At 35.6% G+C, this 25,353-nt stretch overlaps 1 protein-coding gene across 2 annotated transcripts in view; it reads right to left on the bottom strand.

Moving 5' to 3' along the window:
- Window positions 1-25,353, bottom strand: part of Slc39a12 (solute carrier family 39 member 12) — a 58,553-nt gene that overhangs the window by 27,646 nt on the left and 5,554 nt on the right. For both annotated transcript variants that reach the window (XM_076831815.1, XM_076831814.1), the window contains exons 2-7: window positions 23,469-23,750; window positions 20,181-20,388; window positions 14,554-14,726; window positions 10,337-10,508; window positions 5,304-5,476; window positions 1,830-1,985 (exon numbers count right to left, since the gene is read on the bottom strand). In XM_076831815.1, the coding sequence (XP_076687930.1) occupies window positions 1,830-1,985; window positions 5,304-5,476; window positions 10,337-10,508; window positions 14,554-14,726; window positions 20,181-20,388; window positions 23,469-23,750 (1,164 nt within the window). The remainder of the gene's footprint in view (window positions 1-1,829; window positions 1,986-5,303; window positions 5,477-10,336; window positions 10,509-14,553; window positions 14,727-20,180; window positions 20,389-23,468; window positions 23,751-25,353) is intronic.

The raw sequence follows: 25,353 nt of genomic DNA on the forward strand, positions 1-25,353 counted from the left end.
AATAATAACTCCAGTAAGGCATTCTTCAATTAGAGCATTATAAATATTTCTGTTTCTTTTTCTTTTTCTTTTTTTCTTTTTTGGTAATGGGGAATGAACTCAGGGATACTGAACCAATCAGCCATATCCCCAGCCCCATTTTGTATTTTATTTAGAGAAAGGGTCTCACTGAGTTGCTTAGCACGCTGTTGCTGAGGCTGGCTTTGAACTTTCGATCCTCCTGTCTCAGCCTCCCAAGCTGCTGGGATTACAGGCGTATGCCACTGCGCCCAGCAATAAAAAGTTTTTTGAAATTATATTGTTGAAACTCATTTTAAGTTTCCTGACGAGTTTAAGGACAATCTAAATGAACTACAGATTAGCTGTTCAGAATTTCTTTTACTAATTTCCAAATTGGTTAAACATCTAATCATTCAGTAGAGATAGACTGATATTTTGGTTTAGCTTTCCCAGTCCATGAATGCTAATCTACTGTAGGTAAATGGAGATCTGTAGCTGCTATTTGTACTTTTTAAGATTAGAACTTCATTTGTGGAGGCTAATTTCCTAAATGTTTTGGGTAATTGCTATGATTGCAGCTGTAATTCATAATTTTATAATTAATGTAGTGTCCTAGCTTGTGCCCCAGGCCAAAGAAAATCCTGCCTCATTGAAATAAAATGTTTATAAGATTTGATTTGAAATCTATTTGAATCCTTGACATCCATTTATTAATGAAAAGTTTCAAACATACAGAAAAGCTCTGTGGGCACATACTGATAAAACACTTCTTGGATCCTACCATTAACATCTTCCTATAATGTATTTTATCACAGATCTGCTCACCTATCCCTCCATTCATCCATAAAGCCATTTTATATTTTGATGCATAAAAAATAACTTTGTACAAACTTAGGAATGGTAATAAACCAGTGCTGATATTTAAAAGGTAGTCATGTTTGCCCTGGGAATTAAATCTAAGTTGCTACTTGTTATGTGGAGAGGTAAAGTTCAGGGAATAAGTGGAAAAACCACAGGACTGAAGAACCTGAGGACTTTATCATGAAAACTGGCTTCAATTTTTTAGAGTCCTTCATAAAAATTGACCCTTTTTAACCATCCCACCAAACAGGTAACTTATTTTTCTTATACAACATTGTGTAAGAGCAAAAGAAAAATAATTCACAAATAAGCCACATTGCTTTTATTTCATTAAAAATGAAGATGATTATCAAAGCACAATGAAAGAAATTACTCAAGCTGGAAAAATATTTGCTACAAATCACATTCCTGAGCTTCTGGTTTTATATCATTTTAAAAGCCCTTAAAATAGATGATGGCTGGTGATTTTGTGAACTTTGAAAGTTTCATTTGTTTGTTATCTGTTTATGGATAAGAAAGACATCCTAAATACTGATTGGTAGCTAAAACTTTGAGCCAATTCTTTTTTTGTTGTTGTTGTTTTATTTTTAGAAAATATTTTTAGCTGTTAATGGATCTTTTATTTTATTTTTTAATAAGCAGTGCTGAGTATCAAACCCAAGGCCTCATGCATGCCAGGCAAGCGCTCCACCACTGAGCCACAACTCCAGTCCTGAACCAATTTCCCCAGACATGAAATAGTGTCCTGTTTTGTACCAAACATAAGATTACGTAGAAGGTTGTAGCAAGTATATTAACTGACCAGCAATAGATGTTTAAAAAAAATTAGGAGAAACTTGTTAGAATGATTCTTTGAAGAATCCCTTGCATAGACAACTTCATGAAGATACCAATACTTCTGAATAAGGACCTTTCAAACAAAAGATATAAAATCTTGGAAAAAGGGATAAATAAAACTTAAAATTTACCTTGACATTTGGTGACACAAGAAGAATAAAACATTTTTCTATCAAGAAAAATCCATGGATGCCTCCAATTAGACCCAACAGTTTCCAAATATGACCTTTGCTTTCATGGAAATAATGTCCATACTCAGTGTCTTCCTGTCTATCTAAACCAAGAACCTAAAATAAAAAAAAGTGGGGGGGAAAGAAAAGAACGACAGTGGTTTAATATATTCAGCTTTCAGTCTAGGGATCCCATGATGACTGAAATATTCAAAACTCAGTTTGCTATTTGTTTTAGATATGTGACTATTTCCACTACATGATTTAAACAGGGTCAAATAAAATGTATACAGCAGAAAATAAAGGAGATCTTTAAATAGCTTATCCTGATGAATAAAAACAGCACCTCAGTTTTATTTTGGCAAGTGGCCTAGATTTTTATACATTCTCTGTCTTGTGGCTGCTTTTTTCCCTTCAGGAGTTCTATCTGTTGGTACATCAATATTCCATATCAATATGATTTATACCCAGAACACAGAAGAATATATTTCACTGGAGTTTTATTCCCCCCTAACCCAATGCAACTAAAGTAAAGTTTTAATAAATACTCAGATACGTAAGAAATCCATCTGGAAGACATTCCTCTACTTGTATGCTATATGATCAGCAATACTGTCAGCCCTCTGGGACAAACAAAACAAACAAAAACCATGAAATGAATTGAGAATAAGAACTTTGCTCTGGTTGACTTTTTCTATCAGTTCTTTCAATCCATTGATTGACTTCATAATTTCTTTTTTTAAAATTGTTTTAGTTGCAGATGGGCACAATACTTTCATTTTACTTATTTATTTTTATGTGGTGCTGAGGATCAAACCCAGTTCCTCACACCTGCTAGGCAAGTGCTCTACCACTGAGCCACAGCCACAGCCCCCAGAATTTCTTGTTATAAGTCCTTACATATCATATTTCTTTTCCAAGAGTATAAAATTTGTAAATAGCTTAGTGGTTTCCAAATTTAGAATGTTCCTGACCACTAAATTAAAGAAAGAAAAAATAAATTATGTATAGATTTCTGTATGTTCAGAAATGTCGGTATTTGTGAATGTCGGTATTTGTGCATGTACACATGTACAGATGGCCCTCCATATCCATGATCTACATCTGCATCCTATGCATATTGAAAATATTCAGGGAAAAAAATCCTGCATTTTTATTGAACAAGTACAGACTTTTATTCTTTTCATTATCCTTTTAATAACATAGTGTAATAATTGTTTGCTTTGCATTTACATTGTGTTAGATATCGTAAATAGTCCAGAGATTACTTCAAGTTTAGGGAGGATATGCATAGCATATATGCACATACAACACCCTTGAATGTATAGGATATATGCACATACTACACCCTTGCTTTCTTGGATTGTGACACCCTTTGGAATCCTGGAACTTATCCTGTGGATATCAATGCCCATGGGATGCATGTATGTATATGTGTGAGTATGATCGTGTACCTATATGCATACTTTGAGTATATAGATATGACTAAAAAACCAAATATGTTATTCTGTTTTTATTTTGGTAAGAATGTTAACTATATCAACCTAATACTTGTAATTACCATTATTTCACTTGCTAGTGAGTATTGCAGTATCACAAAATAAAGCAGAAGAAAACAACTTAATTTCAGGATAGAACGTAGATCTTTGAGTTGAATAAATTTAGCCAATAAAAAGGAAAATTACAACAATGACATTTGTCTCATTTCCACACAGTTTACCAAGGATCGAACTCAGGGGCACTCAACCACTGAGCCACATCCCCAGCTCTATTTTATGTTTTATTTAGAGACAGGGTCTCACAGAATTGCTCAGCACCTCGCTATTGCTGAGGCTGGCTTTGAACTTGCGATCCTCCTTTCTCAGCCTCCCAAGCCACTGGGATTTACAGGCATGTGCCACTGCACCCAGCTCTGCACAGATTTTTGAAAACCTGGGTCACATTCAGGACACTGATTTTTCTAACTTTCCACCACATTTGTACTGTGTCTTTCCTCTTCTTTCTAATAATTCTTGTTCTCAGCTCTTTTTTCAAGCAAAGAAACTGCCCTCTAAATTTCAGGAAATCGAGGTAACTTTTAAGTTCACCTCTGTATCATATCCTGTCCACCCCCACGTCCACCCCTGCTGCTTGCAGCTAGTTGTGTGCTCCCCTCTAAAGACCCAGGCAGCCTTCAGATCCTTTTTGGCTTTTCAGGCTCTCAGGCAGTAAACAACTCTGTAACCACTGTGGTGACCTAGAAAAAGGCCCTGGCCACCGCCTCAAGCCAATAACGAGCCCTGAAATATTTCCAGAAAATTAGATTATGGAGGAAATTAAAACTAATAATAGTTTGTTTTATTTCTCCAATGCTCACTTTGCGATTTTCCAAACATCACATTATTATTGAGCCTCTAAGCAACAAGAGTGGCCCTGTAGAAAAGTGCCAAAGGCTTGTGGAAAATTTTTAACATCTTGGGATTTGCAAAGGGCAGGATCATTGGTCTATGGTCTCCATCCATATGAAGAGATTTCAGAGGGAATAGACATCCACCACTCTTTTAGTAGCTTGGGTCTAAGAGTTTTCATTTCTGATAAATAGAAACCCTCAGATTACGTCAACAAAGGGCTAGCTTCTTGGTGCTTACATTTTACTTAAGACAAATCCAGACACCATTATTCAAGAGAGAATGAGAAATCCATTCTGAGGGCCTCATGAAAGAGAAGTTAATAATGGTCGCTACTCTGAGCTGTGAGCAGGGTCCAAGGTACCAAACAAGGGAAAAGCAACCCCAGAAACTCAATACCACCTTCAGGTGGAAAGGGCAAAGGGAGGAAGTGCTGTTACTGAAACTCAGCAAGAGGTGGAACCCTGGAGGAGACCCGCCATTTGTGGTAAGAAGGAAGGCTCATCTGCTACTTTTGGAGCACATGCCCATGCTAGGAGGGAGCTGTGAAGAAACACACCTGCCTCTCTCTCCTCCTATCTATCTTGGACTTCCCATGGGCTTGACCCAAACAAAATTCCAGCCTGCACGAGAGCTGAAGAGATGCAACCTTTTGGGGTAGAAGAGAGAGAAAAATGGGCTATGGATCTGAATGAGCACAGGCAACTGGAGAAAAACCGGCATAACATTTCACAGTCCATTTTTTTCTACTTTTAGACAATGGATATTGCCTTATGGAATCTTTCTTAATAGGAATCTAGATCTGATCACCTTTTCTTTTTTTCTTTCAAAAAATAAGAATAATATGAGGTGAACTTAATGTTTGGTCATCTCTTTTCCTCCAAAAGTGCTGAGAAGCTTAGGACAAATACTATTTCTTTCCAAGGAAAATACTGGCCACTGTATTTATTCATTGAAGTCACTGTAAAATTTTGTGTAAATGCCTCTGGTTGTTAAATTTAAAGAGAAATTCAACACATTCCATCTGAAATGGAAAGAAACAGATTACCTGAGGGATAAGGTGGAGCAGGGCATCCCCTGAGAGTGTCCCAACAGCCAAACCCACAAACAGCTGTAAAATAAGGTTGTAGTTCTCTTCACAGTTGTGGAAAAGGACCAGTACTGTCCCAAGCATGGAGCCCAGTGTGAGAAGTGTCACAGCCACTGTGCTGTAGCCATATTCTAAGTGAAAGGAGATCACAAAGACTGTCAGTACTCATTGTTGTTCAGTCATGTTTCAGCTACTCAAAGTGCCAGAATAATCTCTTACAATGACAATGGATAGGGATGTGGATTGTGATAAAAGTTACATATGGGGTGTTATGGTTTGGATGTGAGGTGTCCCCCAAAAGCTCACATGCAAGACAATGCAAGAAGGTCCAGAGAAGAAATGTTTGGGTTACAAGAGCCTTAACCCAATCCGTGATTTAATCCCCTGATAGGGATTAACTGATTGGTAACTAAAGTGGTAGGGTGTGGATGGAGGAGGTGGGAATTAGGGCATGGCTTTGGGTATATATTTGTATCTGGTGAACTGCTTGCTGATCACCATGATGTGAGCTGCTTCCCTCCACCACCCTCGCCATGATGCCAGCATCATTTAGATCCCCAAGGAATGGAGCTGACCTTCTATGGACTAATACCTCTGAAACCATAACCCTCAAACAACTTTTCCTCCCCTAAAATCATTCTGGTCAGATGCTTTAGTCACAGCAGCAAAATAGCTAACTAAAATATGGGGAAAGTTTTAATTCTTATGGAAAACAATGGACTACTCTGAAGCTTTGCTCCCTTCCAAACCTAACACCCAAGGAGACCATATTAGGGGGTGGAGCCTTTGGGGAGGGATTAGGTCATGAGGGCTCTGCCCTGAGAATGGGGCTATAGCCCTTACAAGGCGCTAAAGAGACCAGACTTTCTTCCACCAGTTGGAGAAGACACTTCTTAGTGAGAAGACACCAGCAAGTGGACCTCTCACCAAAGGCCACTCTACCAGCACCTGGATCTTGGACTTCTGAATCTCCAGATCTTACATTCTATCATTTAGAAGTCCCCCACTCTATGGTATTGTCATAGAAAGAACTAAGACGAGACATTCACTTAACCCCGTTGCTTTGAAGTTATTCTGACTACTCTTTAACAAAAATCAAAGAGGCAATCACAAACCTAGTTTACTTCCAAACCACAAAGAAATTAATGTCTCTTTCTTAAAACTACAACATCCACTGACAGACACTAGCAATGAGTTCCATCTAATAGATTTTAAATCTTTAAAAGGCAAGGAAGAGATGTTATAGGGGAGCCTATAGTTTGGCCCCATGATAGATCCATTTCTGTACAAAATAAGTATGTAAACTTCTTCCCAAAAATTCTCAAAACTACATGCAATGTAGAAAGTACTTCTTATTCTCAATAAATAAAATGAATGATTTGTTGGTGAAAATAGCAAAAAAAAAATGTGAATGGATGATAATATAAAGTTGAACAGTCTGCATTTTTTATTACTGCAATAATTTCATAACCCTTAAAATTTATACCATGGCTCCAGGCTTCCAAGTATATTTTTTTAGTATTCAGAAAAGCAAAAAAGTAAAATTTATAAGATTATTCAAACAAAAACAAATATATGTGAAGGTGAAGAAATAGAGGAGAAGAAGGAAGAACAAACATTAAGAGAGAAGTGTCTTTCAGAAACAAATAAATGACTTGGAGATAAAGAGTTATTCATGGAATCATTTTCATTTGGCTGAAAACAAACAATTCAGCTATCCTAATACTTAAAGTGCTATGCACTTTTAAAGAAAATGTACTTTCAAAAATTGTTATAATATAGGGGCTGGAGTGTAGCTCAGTGGAAGAGCACTTGCCTAGCATGTGTGAGGTACTGGGTTCTATTCTTAGCACCACATACAAATAAATAAAATAAAGATCCATCAACAACTAAAAAGTAGTTTTAAAAGAACAACAAAAAAGATTGTTATAATAGAAAATGTACTTTTTAACTATATGTTTTTCTGGAAGGTTCACCTTTCACGTTAGATGATATTAATGGTACAACTGGTGACATGGAAATGGGCTTAGGATTTTAGAAGGACCTTTGTTGATTCTACCTTCTGAATTGTTAAGGGATCTAATATTGAAATGGAATTCATAGAGAACTCAGATGAAGCATGAAAATTTCAGACATTGATTCCCCCACATTCATTGCCTTCATTGATAATGGACATTTCATAAGATGATTAGGGGAGATGGAAACTTACTCTTCAATAGTTGTAGAGTTTCTATTTTGCAACATGAAAAATGTACTAGAGAGCTGTTGCATATGAATGTGAATATATTTGACATTTTTGAACTGCACAATGAAAAATGGTTAAGGGGGTTGTGGATGTAGCTCAATGGTAAAACAAATAATTAGCATGCATGAGGTCTTAGGTTTGATCCCAAGCACCAAAAAAAAAAAAAAAAAAAAAAAAAAGGTTGAGATGGTAGATTTTATTTTGTGTAAATTTTACTACAATTTAATTTTTTAAATTTAAAAAAGGCTGGGGAATGTGGCTTAGTGGTAAAGTACATACCTAGCATATGTGAGGCCCTACATTCTATACCCAGCACTGAAAAAAAGAAAAAAACTTTAAAAAATTGAAGTGGTTGGAATGAAGAGGTTTTATTTCATTCTAATTTAGTAGGAATACCTATGTTATAACATCTCTAAAGATTTCCAACAAAGTTTCATCTCTCATTCCTCCCCAGTTAGATTCTATATAGATTCTATATGGGAATATCATTGTTACCATCTCTACATAATACTATTTGAATTTTAATTTGGGTACCTAAATTTCCAATAAAATTCAAGGCTGTCACATTTTTATAGTAGCTACATAAGATCATAAAATGTCAAGAACTTACAAGAACAAGTGAGGGTATGACATTTCACAGGCAAAGGGAAAACTTTCAAGTTCTCTCTTTTCCTGTTCTACTCTTCTTTGTCCTGTGGGTAGTTGTGATGAGATAGAGAATGAATGTCCCATAACATACATTACAAAATCTTTTCAGATCCTCTGTGAGTCAGATTTTGCCTGCTCTCATTTGGGAACGGCAACCTGAAAACCATAAAAATCTCAGAATTTACGGTCAAAGGACTCTGCTAATTTACCCCAGGTCTCTATATAGGTGCCATGGTGTCTTGATTGGAGTCAGATGACTTGCAGAATGTTGTAAGCATTTTCCATCATTACAATAGACCTTGACCTCCCTATTAAATTCTTAGCCATTCCTGAGCAGCTACTTTAACTAGGTCTGTAATTTGATTTAAACATGGGTATAATCTACTTTCCCAGAAACAATGAAAGGTGGCACTTAGGGATTTAGTTACAGCCTAGCAAACAATATTTCCTTAATAATGATGTATTCCTGGGTCCTTCTGTCTTTAATGCAACATCTTATATTCTATAATTTCCAAAGACCAACACAACTCTTTTCCTTTAATCACATAATGCAAATTTTTAAATTGAGGACAGTGATGTTTTTCTAGGCTCTTTAGTGTGTGTTATTTGTGGAGATTTTTCTCAGGAAGACTATTCCCTAGAAGTGTTTAGAAGTTTGTCAGAAAGGGGAATAAACCTTTCATTGTAGATCTTGAGTTTGAAAACCCTTTCCCAAGCTTAAATGTACCAGGTACTCTGCTGAGTGGTGGGAATATAAACATGCCCATGGAAGCTCATAGGCGCCACAGTCCTGTCCTCAACCATTGTGACCATCACTGCCCACCAGATACTAAATTATTTAGCTGCTCACTTTTAAGAACACATATTTTTTTCCCCTCCAAGTGAACGTGGAGGCTCTGGTCTTTAGGCCTGGCAGACGTTTGTTCCCATAAAGTCTTCAAATGAGCCACTTGCTGCCTTAAAATGCACTGTGACTCAGAGGTGAGTTGCTAAACACTTTAGCTATGATGGGCATTGCAGGCTAGCTCAAAGAAAAAGAATGCGGTTCTGAAAAAAAAAATACATATAAGGTCCTCAGATGAATGGCAATACTTTAGAGTTGCATGTGTTAACTGTCACATCTCCACTATATGTCATGGATATTCTTAAGCCACCATTGGGGGTGGGTCTTACATGTACGGTGATTTAGGTTCACTGAACACATTTTTGTACTCATGAACACCTCGAAACCTCATGGATACCCTGTGAAGTCTGTGAGAGAGCTTGCCTACAATAGTGACTCAACAGGACACAGGCTAGTACAGCGTTGATTCTGTCATTTCCTGTGAGTGCAAGTATCCGTGCTTTCACTTCCTGTAAGTGTCCATGGCTTCACTTCCTGTGAGTGTAAGTGTCTATGCCTTTACTTCGTATGGCTGTCAATTATATCTGGGAGGCTGGTATCCCACTGGATTGGTCACCTCCATCCAAGCACATCTTTGGTTTATCCCCCGTGTGCCTTCATTTTGTACATGTTCCGTGATGTGTGAAAGGCTGGGAACCACTTTAGGATCTCACTGCTTTTCCACTGTGCAGAAAAGAGACAGCTTTGTGGAAGGAGAAATATGCTTAAGGCCATGGGGTGGCTGGGGATGAAAAGAGATGACTCAATTCTGCACTTCAGATTCCAGTACTAATGTGTTTTCTCTTAGACCACGTCATTTAGTAACTGTGGGTTTTTCAGTTGATCTATGACTTGAGTCAAATATGGAGGACAAAATCAGTTTACGTAAATTGTGTACAGAATATGAAATATTTATTGAAAAGCAGTATTACAATACACATGGACGCTGGGGCCAGTTTGCCCAAGTTTAAATGCCAACTTCATCATTTACCACCTGTGTGTCCTTGAGTATGTCACAGAACATCTCAGTGCCTCAGTTTCCTCATTTGTAAAATAAGTATACTAACAGCCCCTATCTCCTCACATTATTGGGAGGATTAAATGAGTTGGTAAATATGAGATGTTCAGAATAGCACCTGGTAAATCATAAATACTCTGTGCTCATTATTATATACATTGGGATGATCAGCTTCCTGATGAAGAACCAGAACTTACTCTCCAGCGTGGTGGGTAGAAGTTTTGCTGGCTGGTCGGTGGGCAGGTGGCAAGAGCAGCTGAGTAGCTGCTGGATGATCCCTGGACTCAGCTGCTTAAAGTCCTCCTTAGAAATGGACGAAAATCTATTCTGTAGAAATATCTCCACCAGCTGCTGAGCAGAGAAGCAAGTCTGTATGGGGAAAACATGCTGTTACTAACCTCGGTTTTGAGCCAAATGTGCCACCGATTGCCATCCTCCAGGAACCAAACTAGACAGAATGTCGACAATGGACAGAGGAAGCCATTCCTATACGTTTCCCTGCTGCTCTTTGTTCATTAACTTTTTGTGAACCTCCCACGATTATTTTTAAATCTGAGATCAAAGTCTGTAGCACCTTGCTTTCATTCTGAATCTTATTTAATATTTCCTGCACACTTTTTTCTTTCCTGAAAAGACACATTGTTTTTACAATGTGCTTCATGGTGGTGGAACCAGCAGTCCAAATAAGGCTTGATGCCTGTGTTTTGTTGGTTTTCAACGTAGCTAAGACTTCACGGGATAAACAGGAACTTTGTGGTAATGAGGTCGTTATCTTTAATAACTCCCTGATTTAATAAGCCTGTTTTGGCAACCTGAATTTCCAAACGTGATAAAAGTAAGGTTACAAATTTTAAAAGTGAATTCTGTGTCAACTAGCTGGTACACAAACACTCAATGATATGACTACCTGTGTTACTTGACATCACAGTTCCACAGAACCGTAGGAATTGTTGTTTTCTATTGTCTTACTTTTTTATCTTGATGTTTATAATTTTCCATATTATATAGGCATATTTATTAAGTAAAACTTATAAATAAACAACAAAGGCAACAAGTCTCTTAAAATTTGCCAGAAGGCATCGTTTCATCTCCAAAATAAAAGCTGATGTTTGTATACATCAAAGATTACAATGTAAATGTTTTAATATGTGAATGAAAATGGCACATATTTTCATAAGCACAAATGAAAGACTTTTATTGAAAGAATGCAATATATTTGTGATCTTTAGTTTCAATGACTAAAGTGTTTTTAGAAAAGTCAGTGCTTTATGAGGCTAATCCGATTTGCTATGCTGTAGAATTTTTAAGATTTTAAACAAAGACAAGTTTTTAATTAAAAAATAATGACACATTCTTTTTCAACCATACAGATACCAAAAAAATCTTCTGGTGATGATTCCATAGATAAAAAAAAGATTTTTCTTGATTAGGAAGCTTTTGTTTGCATGGAACACAAACCACACAAATCAGAAAATCAGGAGGAGACCACAGTGGAAGGACACAAAGGATCTCAGAGAATCCAGGCACTGAAGGCCACACCTCATCAGGAGCTGCAGCCCAAACTGGAAATCTGAACCAAAGATGTGAGCGTGTGCACACATGTACACGAAGGATTTTTTCCTTTCTGTTTTCTTCTGTGGGTATCTATTTCCTTCTACACTTTGTCCTCTCATTTGATAATCATGAGGCTATATAAGTTCCCATTCTAAAGTGACATTCAGTCAGGAATCCAAGAATGGACTAAGTCTGCAAGACCTGAGAAAGAATTGATTAGTTCAGGAAAGTCATCTGGGGGCTCTCTTGGGTCAGTTACTGTCTGGTAGGTCAGTTCTATCCGTGTGATAGGAGTGAGGAAGGTGTTTCTTAGAAAGGAATTGTGCAAGAATTCCAAAAAGGTTCCTACTCTGAAAAGTATCACCTAAAAGTTAAATATGTGGTATTCCTCCCTTAAATAAGATAATGTGTACCAAAGACAATACTCTTTTTTGAACCATTTGTTACAGATGGAATATGATTATCTCATCATTAAAAATAATGCCAAAAAGAAAGGGAAATTAGTAACACACTTTTGATGATAAAATATCCATCATAAATATCTTATGGGAAAATGTCTGGCTGATAAGTAAGAGCAGAGAGGTAAACAGGAACAGAATATCATGCATTTTTTCCCAGTTCATTGTCAAGAAATTGAATAGTTTCTAGTTTTAGAATACCTTCTGAGAGAGAACAGTTTTATTCTATTATAAGTTCTGTGCCCTTGATCTTTACTTGCTGTTGCTCTGTAAGTCATTATTATTTTAAATTTCTTCTGAAATCGCTAATATGAATGTTTTAATGGTGACTCATTACATTCTATAAAATGTTGAAGAATAGAATGAAAATTTAGAATATCTGGCCAGTAATCTTTAAAACACCTTTATTCCTTTGCATAAAACTTCAATATGTGCTGACTCTTGTGTTGATGTCATCAGGTTTCTATGAAAGTTTTCAAATGTATTCTAAAATAATAGTGTCTAATTTTCACTTTTGATAATAACTTGGAGGGCTTATTATAAGACAGAGTTTTGGGCTCCACTCTCAGGATTGCTGACTCAGTAAATTCTGGGGTGGGGGCCTGAGAATATGCATTTCTCACAAGTTCCTTAGTGATAATAATGTTTCTGATCCAGGAACAAGACTTGGAGAATGTTGTTCTAAATAATATAAACAGGGTCCTCAGAACTGGTATTCCATGTTAGGGTCTCATCAAGAGTCACAAAAAAGTGACATATTGGGACAGAGAAGAATAATTGTAGAAAAGATTATTTCACTTATTTTGCAAAGTTAGCACAAACAATAATTGTTACTGTTTTTAAAAATGCATGCCTTAAATAAGAAAGCCTAAATTTTAAGAAATAACCTTTGTTCCTTATGCAAATGAGGTTTCCATAAATCAAATTTATTCCCTTCCTGAAATATGGCCCTGGAGATGCACTTAAGGATACTTTACAAAGAGTAATCTTGAGGTCATTTTTGTCACCTTCTATTGAATATAATAATCATAAGTTTGAAAGAATCAATTCTGATTGATATATTTTATACATGACATAGGTAACAGAAATTAACTTTTTAAAATACATAGTAGCAAAAATATTTGATATTGCCCAATCATGCATTCACAACTTGTGAACACAACATTCAGAATTATTAGGAATATAAAGTAGGTATTCTTGTCTTTTTAAGATACTGATTGTATTTCATAGGAGTATTGATCATTTAAGATATAAAGAATAAAAATATTTTTAACATATTTAAATAATTTCCCAATTAATAATATAGTAGGTCCAATTTCCTGGACCATTTCCCAAATAATAGCATAGTTGTTAAGAAAACAGAATATTACCTATATTATTTATCATATGTATCATATATATATACATATATATACATATTTATATATGTATATATATAAAACTGAGGATATATATCCTTAGTTTCTATAAACTCAAGCAATTGCTTATTAGCTCCATAGCTCATTTAGAGGATGCAATAATACAAACTAACACACATAGTTATTCTAGTAATTAATGAACTAATGCAGGTCAAAATAACACAGTGTCTGATGCATAATAAGTATTTAATAAATGCAAGCTATTATCACAGAATACTAATTTCTGAAGATTTTAAATGAATAGGGCAGAGAAAGATTCTCTGATCAAAGTTGGGTTCAGTAAGATTAATTTGTCTAAAATGAACCTCTCCAGACTCCTTTACAAGCCACAGTTAAATGTGCATTTCCAGTATATTTTCCCAACTTGTTTGATCATAGCATCTAAAGAAAAGCTAAGGTATACCAGTGAATATTCTCTGAAACAGAACTTTAGGAAATACAGATATAGATATATTTGTAGGCTCACCTATCACTTTTAAAAAAAATCTTCAGTACCATCTACTATATAAATAATGTCATGCTGTTCACAACCTAAAACAATTGCTTCCTAATCTAAGCTAAATTTATTTATGCATTATTGTAGTTATTTATGCAATGTGTATATATATCCTCCTCTTCCTTGTATTGTACTTAAATGCTGTGCTTATATTTGTTCAGCACTGGTTTCATCATGCCTAGGATGGTGATTGGTACATACTAAATATTTACCATATATTTTCTGAATTAATTTTATATGGATTTGATAGTGACCCAAAGAAGAAAAGAGCAATATATTCCATTCTCCTAAATATCCTGGTCTTGTTTTTATTTCTACAGGAATCTGCTTATAGAAAAAAAACAAGAGCATGCTTTAGAAATAGATCATTTTTACTTTTAAGAAAATATACATTCTCTTCTTGAATTTTCTACAACTCTGATAGAACTCTCACTGCTGACTTTCTTTATCAATAGCAAATGATTATATGAGAGAAATAATGGAAATACCTGATCCCAGGAAATTGGACCATCATCTGAACCTTTGTCCACAGACACAGATAGATTAGAGTAGCCCCAATTATGGGTTGTTATATTGTTTTGTTTCCTTTGAAGTTGATGGATTTTATCCTTTTTGATACAGGTGGTTTTGGTCCAGAGAGTATTGAGGAGTTGGTTTAGTTCTAGAAATTTCATACAAAATTGGGTGTTACACAGAATAGGCAGATCTTGTTCAGAATAATTATAATTTCACATGGCCACAGCATAGACATTTTACAAGATAAATTTTTGTTCTATTGAAAAATCAAGATTTCATTCTGAACAAAGACATAACATTTATACCTCACATGAACATGGATTCTCTCTCAGGATCTACCTAAGGCTGAACCAATCTTTTAAAGGTATTCCCACCATTTTAATACACTAGAGATGATAAATGGGCAACACAACCAATGAAAATGTCTTCCATTGAGTAAAATATTTTCCTTTAATACAAATTTATAAATTAAAGAAGATACTGGCCTAGTTTTTAGGAAATGTATTTCCTTGAGTCAATCCACATCCTTAGTAGATTGACTACCACTTTAATGTAGCTAAGTCAATCAAAGTGTCTTCCTCTGTGGATATGAAGAAAAGAGAAAATAAATGAAAGGGAGATAAGATTACTGAGACAAACGAGATCTTGTTTTCTAATGATATTATGGAATGGATGTAAGTTTATAGATTGCAATTTTGTTTCCCTCAATATTACTCTAGGCTTCAAAAAATACTTATACAGAGAAAAATTAAATGTAATTGTAAATTCATATGGATTTATCCATCCTTTTACTTGTTACTAAAATGTCTTTGGAATTCTCCTAAATGTTATCATCAATGGTAGAAAAACTACAAACTAGAATTTTATTTTAAATTATTAGTTTTGAACAAAAAAAAACATGAGACTTGCAGAGAAAAGGGAAAATGTGACCCATGTTCAGGAAAAGAGTAGTCAACAAATACATCACTGAGTATTCCTAGATGTTGGTTCTAACAAATTCTTCAAAGCAGCTAGTGTAAGCATGTTTAAGGAACTAAAGGAAAACATACTGAAACAACAAATCAACTAATTGCAATTTTCAATAGGGAAATAAAAATTAAATAAAAGAAATTCTGGAGAAGGAAGACATAATAACAAAAAATTCACTAAAGGCACTCGATAACATATTTGAGAAGGCAGAGGGGGTAAAAATCACCAAACAGTGAAATAAGCTAGACACTGAAAATCATGTTGAATCTTTCTCTTACCTGTGGAAGTCAGAGAGAAATAATGAATTTTTTAAAAGGAGAAGGGTCTTATGATAATATACTGGGAATCAGTGGAGTAAAGAAAGGGGAATTAGGGGGAAGAAGGATGGAGAAAGGAGGAACAACAGAATGAAATTAACCAAATTATGTCATGCACATGTATATATATATCACAATGAATCCCACTTTTACATATAACTAAAATGTACCAATTAAAAATTAAATCCATTACGAATCACTAAACAAAAAGATAAATTAACAGAAACAATCCATTTTGAAGAATAGAAAGTAAAAACAGAGGAAGAACAAGAAGTCTCAGAGAGCTAGGAAACAAGAAGCAGATCAAACCTATGTATTGGCAGTCACTAAAAGAGAGGACAAAGAGAAAAAAAATCCGAAAAATAATCTACTGGACAAAATAGTACCCCCAAACTTTCTAAGCGATGTAAAGATCTACTGTGCTCAAAAACCTCATCAAACACCAGGGAGGATAAACACAAAAAGATCCACACCCAAACGCATTATAATTAAGTTGTTGAATGTCAAAGACAAAGATAAATTCTTGAAAGCAAAAAGTGAAAAGGACTCATCACATGTAAGGGAGCATCACTATAGTTAACCACTGACTTTCCATCAGAACAATAGAGACTTGAAAGTAGTGGGATGGTATAATCAGAGAGAGAGAAAAAAAATGTTATTTAAGAACCATATAGCCAGCAAAATAAACTTTCGAAATAAAAGTGGGAAAAAATTCCAGGTGGGCTGGGGATGTGGCTCAAGCGGTAGCATGCTCGCCTGGCATGCGTGGGGCGCTGGGTTCTATCCTTAGCACCAAAAAAATAAAAAATAAAGATGTTGTGACCACTAAAAAATAAGTATTAAAAAAATTCTCTCTCTCTCTCTCTCTCTCTCTCTCTCTCTCTCTCTCTCTCTCAAAAAATATATTCCAGGTAAACAATGAATGAGAGAATTCATTGCTAGCAGATCTGCCTTATAAGAAATATAAAATTAAGTCCTTTAAGCTTAAAAGAAATGACCCAAATGTACCTTTTGTTTAAATTTTTCATTTTGTTCAAGTCTACTGGAAAAATGAAGAGTACTAGAACATAAGAATGCAAGTTAATTTTAAGACTTTATAAATATACTTTGCTCATTTGTTCTCTAAACATTTTAAATTTGTTCTAATTAGTTTTACATAACAGTAGAATATCTAGATTTAATGAGGAAATACTGTAGGCTTTTCTTTTAAAATCAGCAATATAATAAGAATACTAATCACTCCCACTATTATTTAGTATTATATTGGAATTATTAACCAGTGCGTTTCCACAAGAAACAAATAGAAATACAAGACTTAGAGAAAAAAATTATATATTTCTGAAGATGATATAATCATATCATCTAAACATTGATGTAAAAATAAAATAATCAGAGTAGGTTACAAAATTAATCTACAAAATCATGGCTTTCATATATCTAAAAATTCACAAAAGGCACTCAATAACATATTTGAGAAGGCAGAGGGGAAAAAATCACCATGTATCTAAAGATAAACTAGAAGATATAATTAAAGAAAACTTAAGAGATCCAAAAAGAAAGTTAGATGTCTATGTATAAAATAACAAGAAACTCCTAAAACCTGTGTGAGGGATAAAAAATCACTCCACAAAAATATACATGTAGACATGAATAAATGGAAAGATATTTTTTGTTCTTGGATATAAAGATGCAACACTTTATAAATACTATTTCTCTTTAAGTAATTTTCTATACATAATTCATATAATTATATTTATATGCAATATATCTCTCTATATATTTTCTATATATACATATTTTTTTCTATCATAATAAAATTACCTTAAGTTTTTTTCTTGGAGCTTGACAATTTGATGGTATTCATTAGAATAAACAAGCAAACTAGGAAAATCTTGGAAAGAACTATGTAGAAGACTAGCTGTACTAGGTACTTAAGTATACTAGAAAACTGTTATAAATAAAATCATATGGTATTAGCACATGAATAGACAAGTTGGCAAATGCAAGGAGACTAGAAAAGTCCAGAAACAGGCTCCACTGTGTTCAGAGCTTTATTGTTTCATATGAAATAATTTTATCAAGTCAGTTGAGGAAATAATGCATAAGAGGTATAAAAAAACTGGAGAGTTGCATAGAAAAATTAAACTGAATCTATTCTTTGCAATATACACCAGAAATAATCTAAGCTATATCAGAAATTAAAACATACAAATACTGGAAGAAAACATGAGTGACTTGTATAACCTGGGTATAGGGGAAAGCTTTCTTAACTCTCTCTCAAAATACGAGTAAAGTTTGATTACTTAATTGTATAAAAATAAAAAATATTTGAGGAAATGACTGATTCCAGTTCTGGGCAGGAAATGTGTAGGATAAGCCTGAAATATCTTGTTATTTTGGAAAGCAAGGGAGATGCAAAATATTTTAATGACATTTGTCAAAAGAACTTAAAATCAACTTTAAAAAGTTTTCACAGGTTAAGGAGGGAACAATCTAAGCACCAATTAGGATAATAATGACAAATGAGAGATATGACATTATAATATTTATTTAAAAAACAGAGTCATGAGGTGGGAGGGAAAGAGAGAGAAAAGGGAAATTGCATGGAAATGGAAGGAGACCCTCATTGTTATACAAAATTACATATAAGAGGTTGTGAGGGAAATGGGAAAAAAATAAGGAGAGAAATGAATTATAGTAGATGGGGTAGAGAGAGAAGATGGGAGGGGAGGGGGGATAGTAGAGGACAGGAAAGGTAGCAGAATACAACAGTTACTAATATGGTATTATGTAAAAATGTGGATGTGTAACCAATGTGATTCTGCAATCTTTGTAATGTTTTGAATAACCAATAAAAAAAAAAAGAAAAAAAAACCTCCCTGTTCTTTGAAAGATGCAAAGGAATGTGTTACTATTTGAAATCTGGTCAATTAAAATATCAATTTCCTTTAAGAACTTGAAGTTCCTCTAGGAACTTCAACAAATGAAAAAAAGATAAGAGGAAGTTATTCTAGTGTAGAATTATCACACCAATGAATAAAGCAAGAATGAAAAAATTAGAAGATTACCATTTTGCAAGCTCTAAATAATCCATGTAGGCAATGATCATCAATAGCTTCCAATTTCTCAGTAAAGAGACCAACCAAATGTTATGTTTCTTGGAGGAGGACATCAACTATAAAATAGTATTCCCAAATAACAACTGAAAACTAATAAAGCCTTCACATATAACAACCAACATATGAAGTGTGGCAAATATAAATGCATGTTAAAAAACTAAGAATGCAATAAGCAAAATTCAGATGGTAAAGGACCTTTTTATTTTACCCTCCTCAAGAAAAAATTGCAACAAAATAGACAAGATGAAGAAGGAGAACCAGATACACCTATTAAGGTTATTTAGGAGATCTACCAACAATTTGCATTTTATGAACATTTTTTGGATCCTGATTTTTTAAAAAAAAAAACATTTTTAAAAGTCAGGTAAATGTGAATAAGCATTTTTATGATATTAAGAAATCATTATTTTTCACTTGTGATATCGGCAATGAGATGCTTTTTAAAAATCTCTATCCATCTTAATGCAGATTTGAAAAATAAGTCATACCACTTTTGAGTCATCTGTCATCTGTCTTACCCAGTACAAAGAAATGTGCAAAAAAATTCTGATTTCCTTCCTGACATCCCGTTTCATCTAAGAGCCCCAAAAAGGAATTCAGCAAAGACAGAAAAATCACATTATTTTTATTGAAAATTAAATGGTTCACATATATGATGATAAGCAAACTGGTTGTGGACCACCTTGAACCCTGAATTAGTGAATTAGTCTTTCATCATTCTACAGAACACTGTGCCACCTCTGGCCTAGTTTTTTAATTAATTTATTTAGTTAGTTAGTTGTTGATGGACATTTATTTATTTATATGCGGTGCTGAGAATCGAACCTAGTGCCTCACACTTGCAAGGCAAATGCTCTACCACTGAGCTACAGCCTCAGTATTATGTGCCAATTAGGAGAGGAGGGTATATTTAGGCCTTATGGCAGACCTAAAATCCTTCCCTTTGGCTTGATATCACAATTTCCATCAACACAGAAAGGGGCCAAATCTGTGTTTACACCTCATCACCACACAGACATCATAACACATTTGCCTTGAAAGGCCACCTGAGCCCTCTTACTACATGCCAAAATAAAATGGTACTTAAAATATAACTGAACAAATTCAGTCATTGAAATGCTCCAGCCTTTGTTTTTGGCACAATCATTTTGGAAGCTGTGACTTGGAAGTTGAATTCATGAAAATCCTCCTTACCTGATAAGTGGAGAGTATTTGTACTATTCAAGAAACTGAAAATATATTCTGTAAAATAGTCTGGGGCTGGCAAGTTTCTTTGTCCCAGACAAACACCTTGGAGGGACAAAGCAATGATTGTGGCTGCCAATCTGGGAAGTGTATTTTCATCCGCACCATCACTGTTCTGGATTCCAGATTTTTTCTGTAGCATTTTAGTTCCCATACACTGAAATCACACACAAAGTAAAGAAAAAACTTTTAACTTCTAAAATTATTTTGAATACTTTAAAATTATCTGTAGGATTTTCCCTAAGGACAAAGAATAGTCCATCTGAAAGAAGATTGAATTGTATGGGGAAATGACTGTCATCTCACAAAGTTGTCTTAGATGCAACTGTATTTGGAAATACCCCCTTCTTCTACTTTTTTTGGGGGGGGTGCTGGGGATTGAACCCAGGGCCTTGTGCATGCAAGGCAAGCACTCTACCAACTGAGCTGTGTCCCCAGCCCAATACTCACTTCTTTTATTTGCCATGATACTGAGTGTTCTAAGCCCCTCTCCACTGGTCCTCAGTTATCTAGCCTTTCTCATTATCCTCTCATGGATGTGCTTTTCTCAAGACTATCTCCTGCTCTTATAGCATCCTCTCAACTGGTAAAATCTCTCCCACCTTCCAATACAGCCTTCAGGCCAATGATTTTCAAGTCTACATTCCCTACCTTGACTTCACACAGGCCCTGCTGCCTTAACTGTCACCGGGCACTTCCACTTACTTCCATGTCAGCCCTTAGTCTCAAGTACAATGTAAATTTATTACAAATCAAAAGTCAGCACAGGATTATGTTCTTTGAACTCTTACAGGATATAGGACAAATGACATGGGGCCTTTTATATATATATATATAAATTTTCCTCAACTAAATTATAAATATCTAAAAACTGGAATTTTGTCTTATATTCTACTAGTATTCCCATTCATTGGTTTAAACATTAATTGAATGTCTACTGTGTGCCTGGCACCATGCTAGGCCCACTACATATGAAGAAGAGAATATGTTCATCAAAAGAGAAATGAAAAGAAGGTTATTGTATCAATGTTCAATTCTTGTGACCTGGGACAAGGAATAAAATGTACATATTGGATTTATTTCTTTCTAAGACTGTAATTGGTGAACTTGGCAGGAGCATATTCATTGCTGTGGTAGACAGCAGAATGGAAGGCTGAGAGTCAGTTATCAAAATCTTGATAGATTTGGAGACATAGCAAGAAGTTCTTTGCATGAAAATAAGTTTAAATACTAGATAACATGAACCTCACAGAAGTATGAATTTTTCAAAGAGGTTGTAAAATAGTAACCCTTATAAGGTGCCATTGACTTCATCCTTGAAGTGTTTAGGGTGTGGGCAAGAATGCCCATTTTCTATGCAAGGGGCAGGGCTGGCAGAGAGCTCTGTGCACATCCCTATTCCTCTACCAAGAAGTCACAAACAGTAAAAGAAGAGGTGGAACACTAAGGGATTGAGTTAGGAAGATGGGAGACAAAGTTGTTTGGAATGAAGAGATGGAATGATGTTTGTGTTCTGTTCTTTAGGGGGGTTGGCTGCAGTAGAGGACCCTATGGAGTAGAGGTGTTTCTTTTGGGGAATGAGTGAAGTTCACCTGAAATAGCTGTTACTGGTTTGATTCGTAGAAGCCATGTCCTGTGCAGATCAAGACCTGGGGATGCTAGTGGAGGGTATCCTGTTCAGCAGCCCCTACCATGACCTCACATCATCTGGTCAGAAAGAGTGGCAGCTGCAGTGAGGTGTCAACAGCCTTCTGCAAAAGTCTACATCGACTGACTTCCAAGGGGGTCCTGGGTGTTCCTAGTTCCAGGAACTAGGAACAGTGCTATCTCTAGGAGATCACTAGTATAAGACCAGGCAAAGGCTATGAGAGCAGGAGCTCAATTCCTGTTGACTAAAAGTTGTCCATGTAACATTATTTTACCCTATTCTGAGAATGTCTGATCTCACAAACACTCAGAATCCTGGGTATTGACAGTACATGTGTAATAACCATAAACCTAGACACATTCACACCATCTGGTTTTAAGCACTGGGCTTCCGTTTAATTTGCATCACAAGACAATAACGGGGAGGATGACTAAATTCCTAATGGCTAATTCAAACACATCTTGTGTTGTATAGATGTTATAATGAAGCCATGATATCCAGGAACACGTCCTTATTAAACAGAAAATTGATTTCTCTCAAAGAAACTTTTCCTAAAATGAAACTAGAAACAAGATTATGGCCCAATTTTGATATTTACATGATTAAAGCTACTTTTGTGATGTTTGCAAAGTGCCTTGTAAACAGCTTTTCTATTAGTTCCACTAATGACATGAGAAACTAAACAGATTTACAGCAAACTGGATGATATGTCTGCTGGCCATTAAGTCAAAGCACGACTATTCAGATACTTTTAGGTTACTAGAAGTAACCATTGAGACCGAGAACCAAAATGTCTACACATAATCAATGAATAATTCAAGAGAGAAAAAATATTTTCAACAATTTCTCAAAGTGGTACAGGTCCTCAATTAATTCTGCTAGGAAAAGTGGCTTCAAAAACCTTGATGTTCAGAATCTTTACCTTCTGAAACTTTCCACTGCAACCCAGAAACCAGAAACACCATTAAAAGTTCAGCTTTTGCTAGAATAGTAATGAGGAAGCAAATGAGCAGGTGCCCATTTCCTAATGGGAGCTGGGAGAGATGAGAGGCCTCTGAACAGACCCTGTGCACAGGCAGACCATGTAATCAAAAACCATAAAAGGGGTCATGCTGACCATCACGAATAATGCCTTTGGCAAGATGCTTCCTTGGGAAAATAATTAACAATGAATTCATCTCTCTCAAACTGTTTCTACCTTCCTCCCTGGCCAGTGGCAGGGTAGGTAGATACAGTACCCTCCACCACTACAGTTCAGTCCTTGCAGACTAATTAAAAACCCTGAGTCACTGGAGTGCTCAAGGGGCATCAGGAGACAGAGCTGCCTGTCACCTATCCTGTCTGCCTACCAGCCACTGGCTTTCTGGCTAAAATTCATCTTCTGATTAGTCATCACATTTCCACTTTTAGACTCAGATTTCTAAATTATGTCACTTACCATACCGTGCATTTAAAAAAAAACATAAATACTTATCTTTCTTAGAAGTTTTTGAAAGACTTGGGAATCATTAACTGACTAAATATAAATAAGTGAGAATCTGAGACAGCATCTTAGCAGCAGAGCTAGTTAGCAACTGTGCCCTTGTTACCTGGCTTCTGGATGTGTCAAAGTGCTGCCTGGTGAAAGCCAAGATATCTTCTGTCTCATTCTGTGAAAGGAAATAGGAGTCTTCATCTTTCCTGAGGCTCAGGAGGCTGTGTAGGTAAAATTTATACTCTTTATTACTCATGTTGAGCTTTGAAGAACAGATCTCTTCCTGGTGAATAATGTAATAGAGGAGGAGAAGAGAAACTCTCTGGACCACCTCTTCTCTAAGCTGATCTTCAAAGTCTCCTCCAGCTATTAGTAATAGTGCATCTGGTTCAAAACACTGTGGAGGGGAGGGAAGAAAGAAACAGAAGCAAAGTTTAACAAACAGCTCCAGAACACGGACAGCCACGGGGTCTCCACTGCCTATACTTTGTGAGTAGAAGGGGAAGGGAGTCAGGTCTGACAGCTAGATTCAGATAGGAGCCTCATGGCTGGACTTTCATATAACAATAATGCTCTCCTCAGAAGCCTTTTTTCTAAGAATAGTCTAGTCCTTCTATCTCCAACCATAATTGTCACACTGTCACAGTTGTCAGTCACATAGCTGTAGATCTGCTGATTTACATAAAACTAGCCAATTCTTTGGCTTTTAAAATGATGCCCAATGACACATCAAATAAAATCCAAACTCCTTATAGTTTTTTTCCTGATCTAGCCCCTGTCTACCCTACCTGCCCTACCTCATCTTAGCCTTTCTCTACACTATAACTGAAATTCTGCCCCTATGATTTTTCTGTCGGTTCCTCAAAGCTCTTTACCCACATCTTTGGGGTCTTCTTGTTCCCCTTATTTCTCAGGCCTTAGTTCAAAGTGCCGTCCCTTTAGGGAAGCCTTCCCAAAGACCTGCCTGCTCCCAAACTTTGTTCTTCTGCACAATGCTGTCCAATAGAAATATAATGCAAGCTACATGTGTTTGGAATTTTCTAGAAGCCATATTTTTTAAAAAAGAAACAGGCCAAATTGATTTTAATAATATTTTATAGAAATTCACATATCCCTAATAATGATCATTTCAGCATGTAATCAAAAATTTAAAAAAATTATTAATTTTGATGAACCACATATCAAGTGCTCAATATCTACAAGTGACTATAGCCACTGTGTTAGATAGTCACCTCTGGAACATATCATTATTTTATTTGCTTCATAGCACTAGCATTATAAAATTACTGTTTTTTTTTCTTTTTTATTTTCTTTATCCCCATGAAAACAAGTGGACCATGAAGGCTAGGTTTTGTCAATTTTGTGCAGTTGTATACTTATGTATAAAAATTCAGTGATGGAATGCCATATGCTGCTCATCAATCTTACCAAAGATAATTGCTAAAAATGTTTCCACTGAAGAGAATCAGAACACATACCACCCCAAAACATATCACTTTGGCACACTGACACCGTTGAGCTGAAGGCAATTGAAAACCAGAAGAAGGTCTCACTGCCTCCCCCTTTGTCCCTAAACCCCATTATAATTTCCCATGAGAAATGTTTCCTCCATGTACCAAGAATATGAAAACATTCTTATCACTGGAGACAGAGTTGATGCAGATATTCTTCTACACAAACTTGACTACAAGAACCTTACTAATGAAGTAAATTAGTATCCTTCATGTATTTTCTATTCATTTCCCCACAGTTTACCACCCATTTTCCTTCCTCTTGTCACATCTCTACAATTTATTGCTCTTTGTTAAAATGGTATACAAGTCCCTGAGTCCAATCACTTCTTGTGGGCTTGCACTTCTTCCTGTGAGGTTTCCCAAGCTACATAAAAATATTAACATCAAACTAAACCTGTAAGCCTTTCCTTCTGTTACGCTTTAGTCACTTCAGCTCACAGGTCTCAGTCACAGAATCTAAGTGAGTAGAGGAAAAGTCTTTTGTCC

This window comes from Callospermophilus lateralis, chromosome 13 (genome assembly GCF_048772815.1).
Source record: "Callospermophilus lateralis isolate mCalLat2 chromosome 13, mCalLat2.hap1, whole genome shotgun sequence".
Lineage (NCBI taxonomy): Eukaryota > Metazoa > Chordata > Mammalia > Rodentia > Sciuridae > Callospermophilus > Callospermophilus lateralis.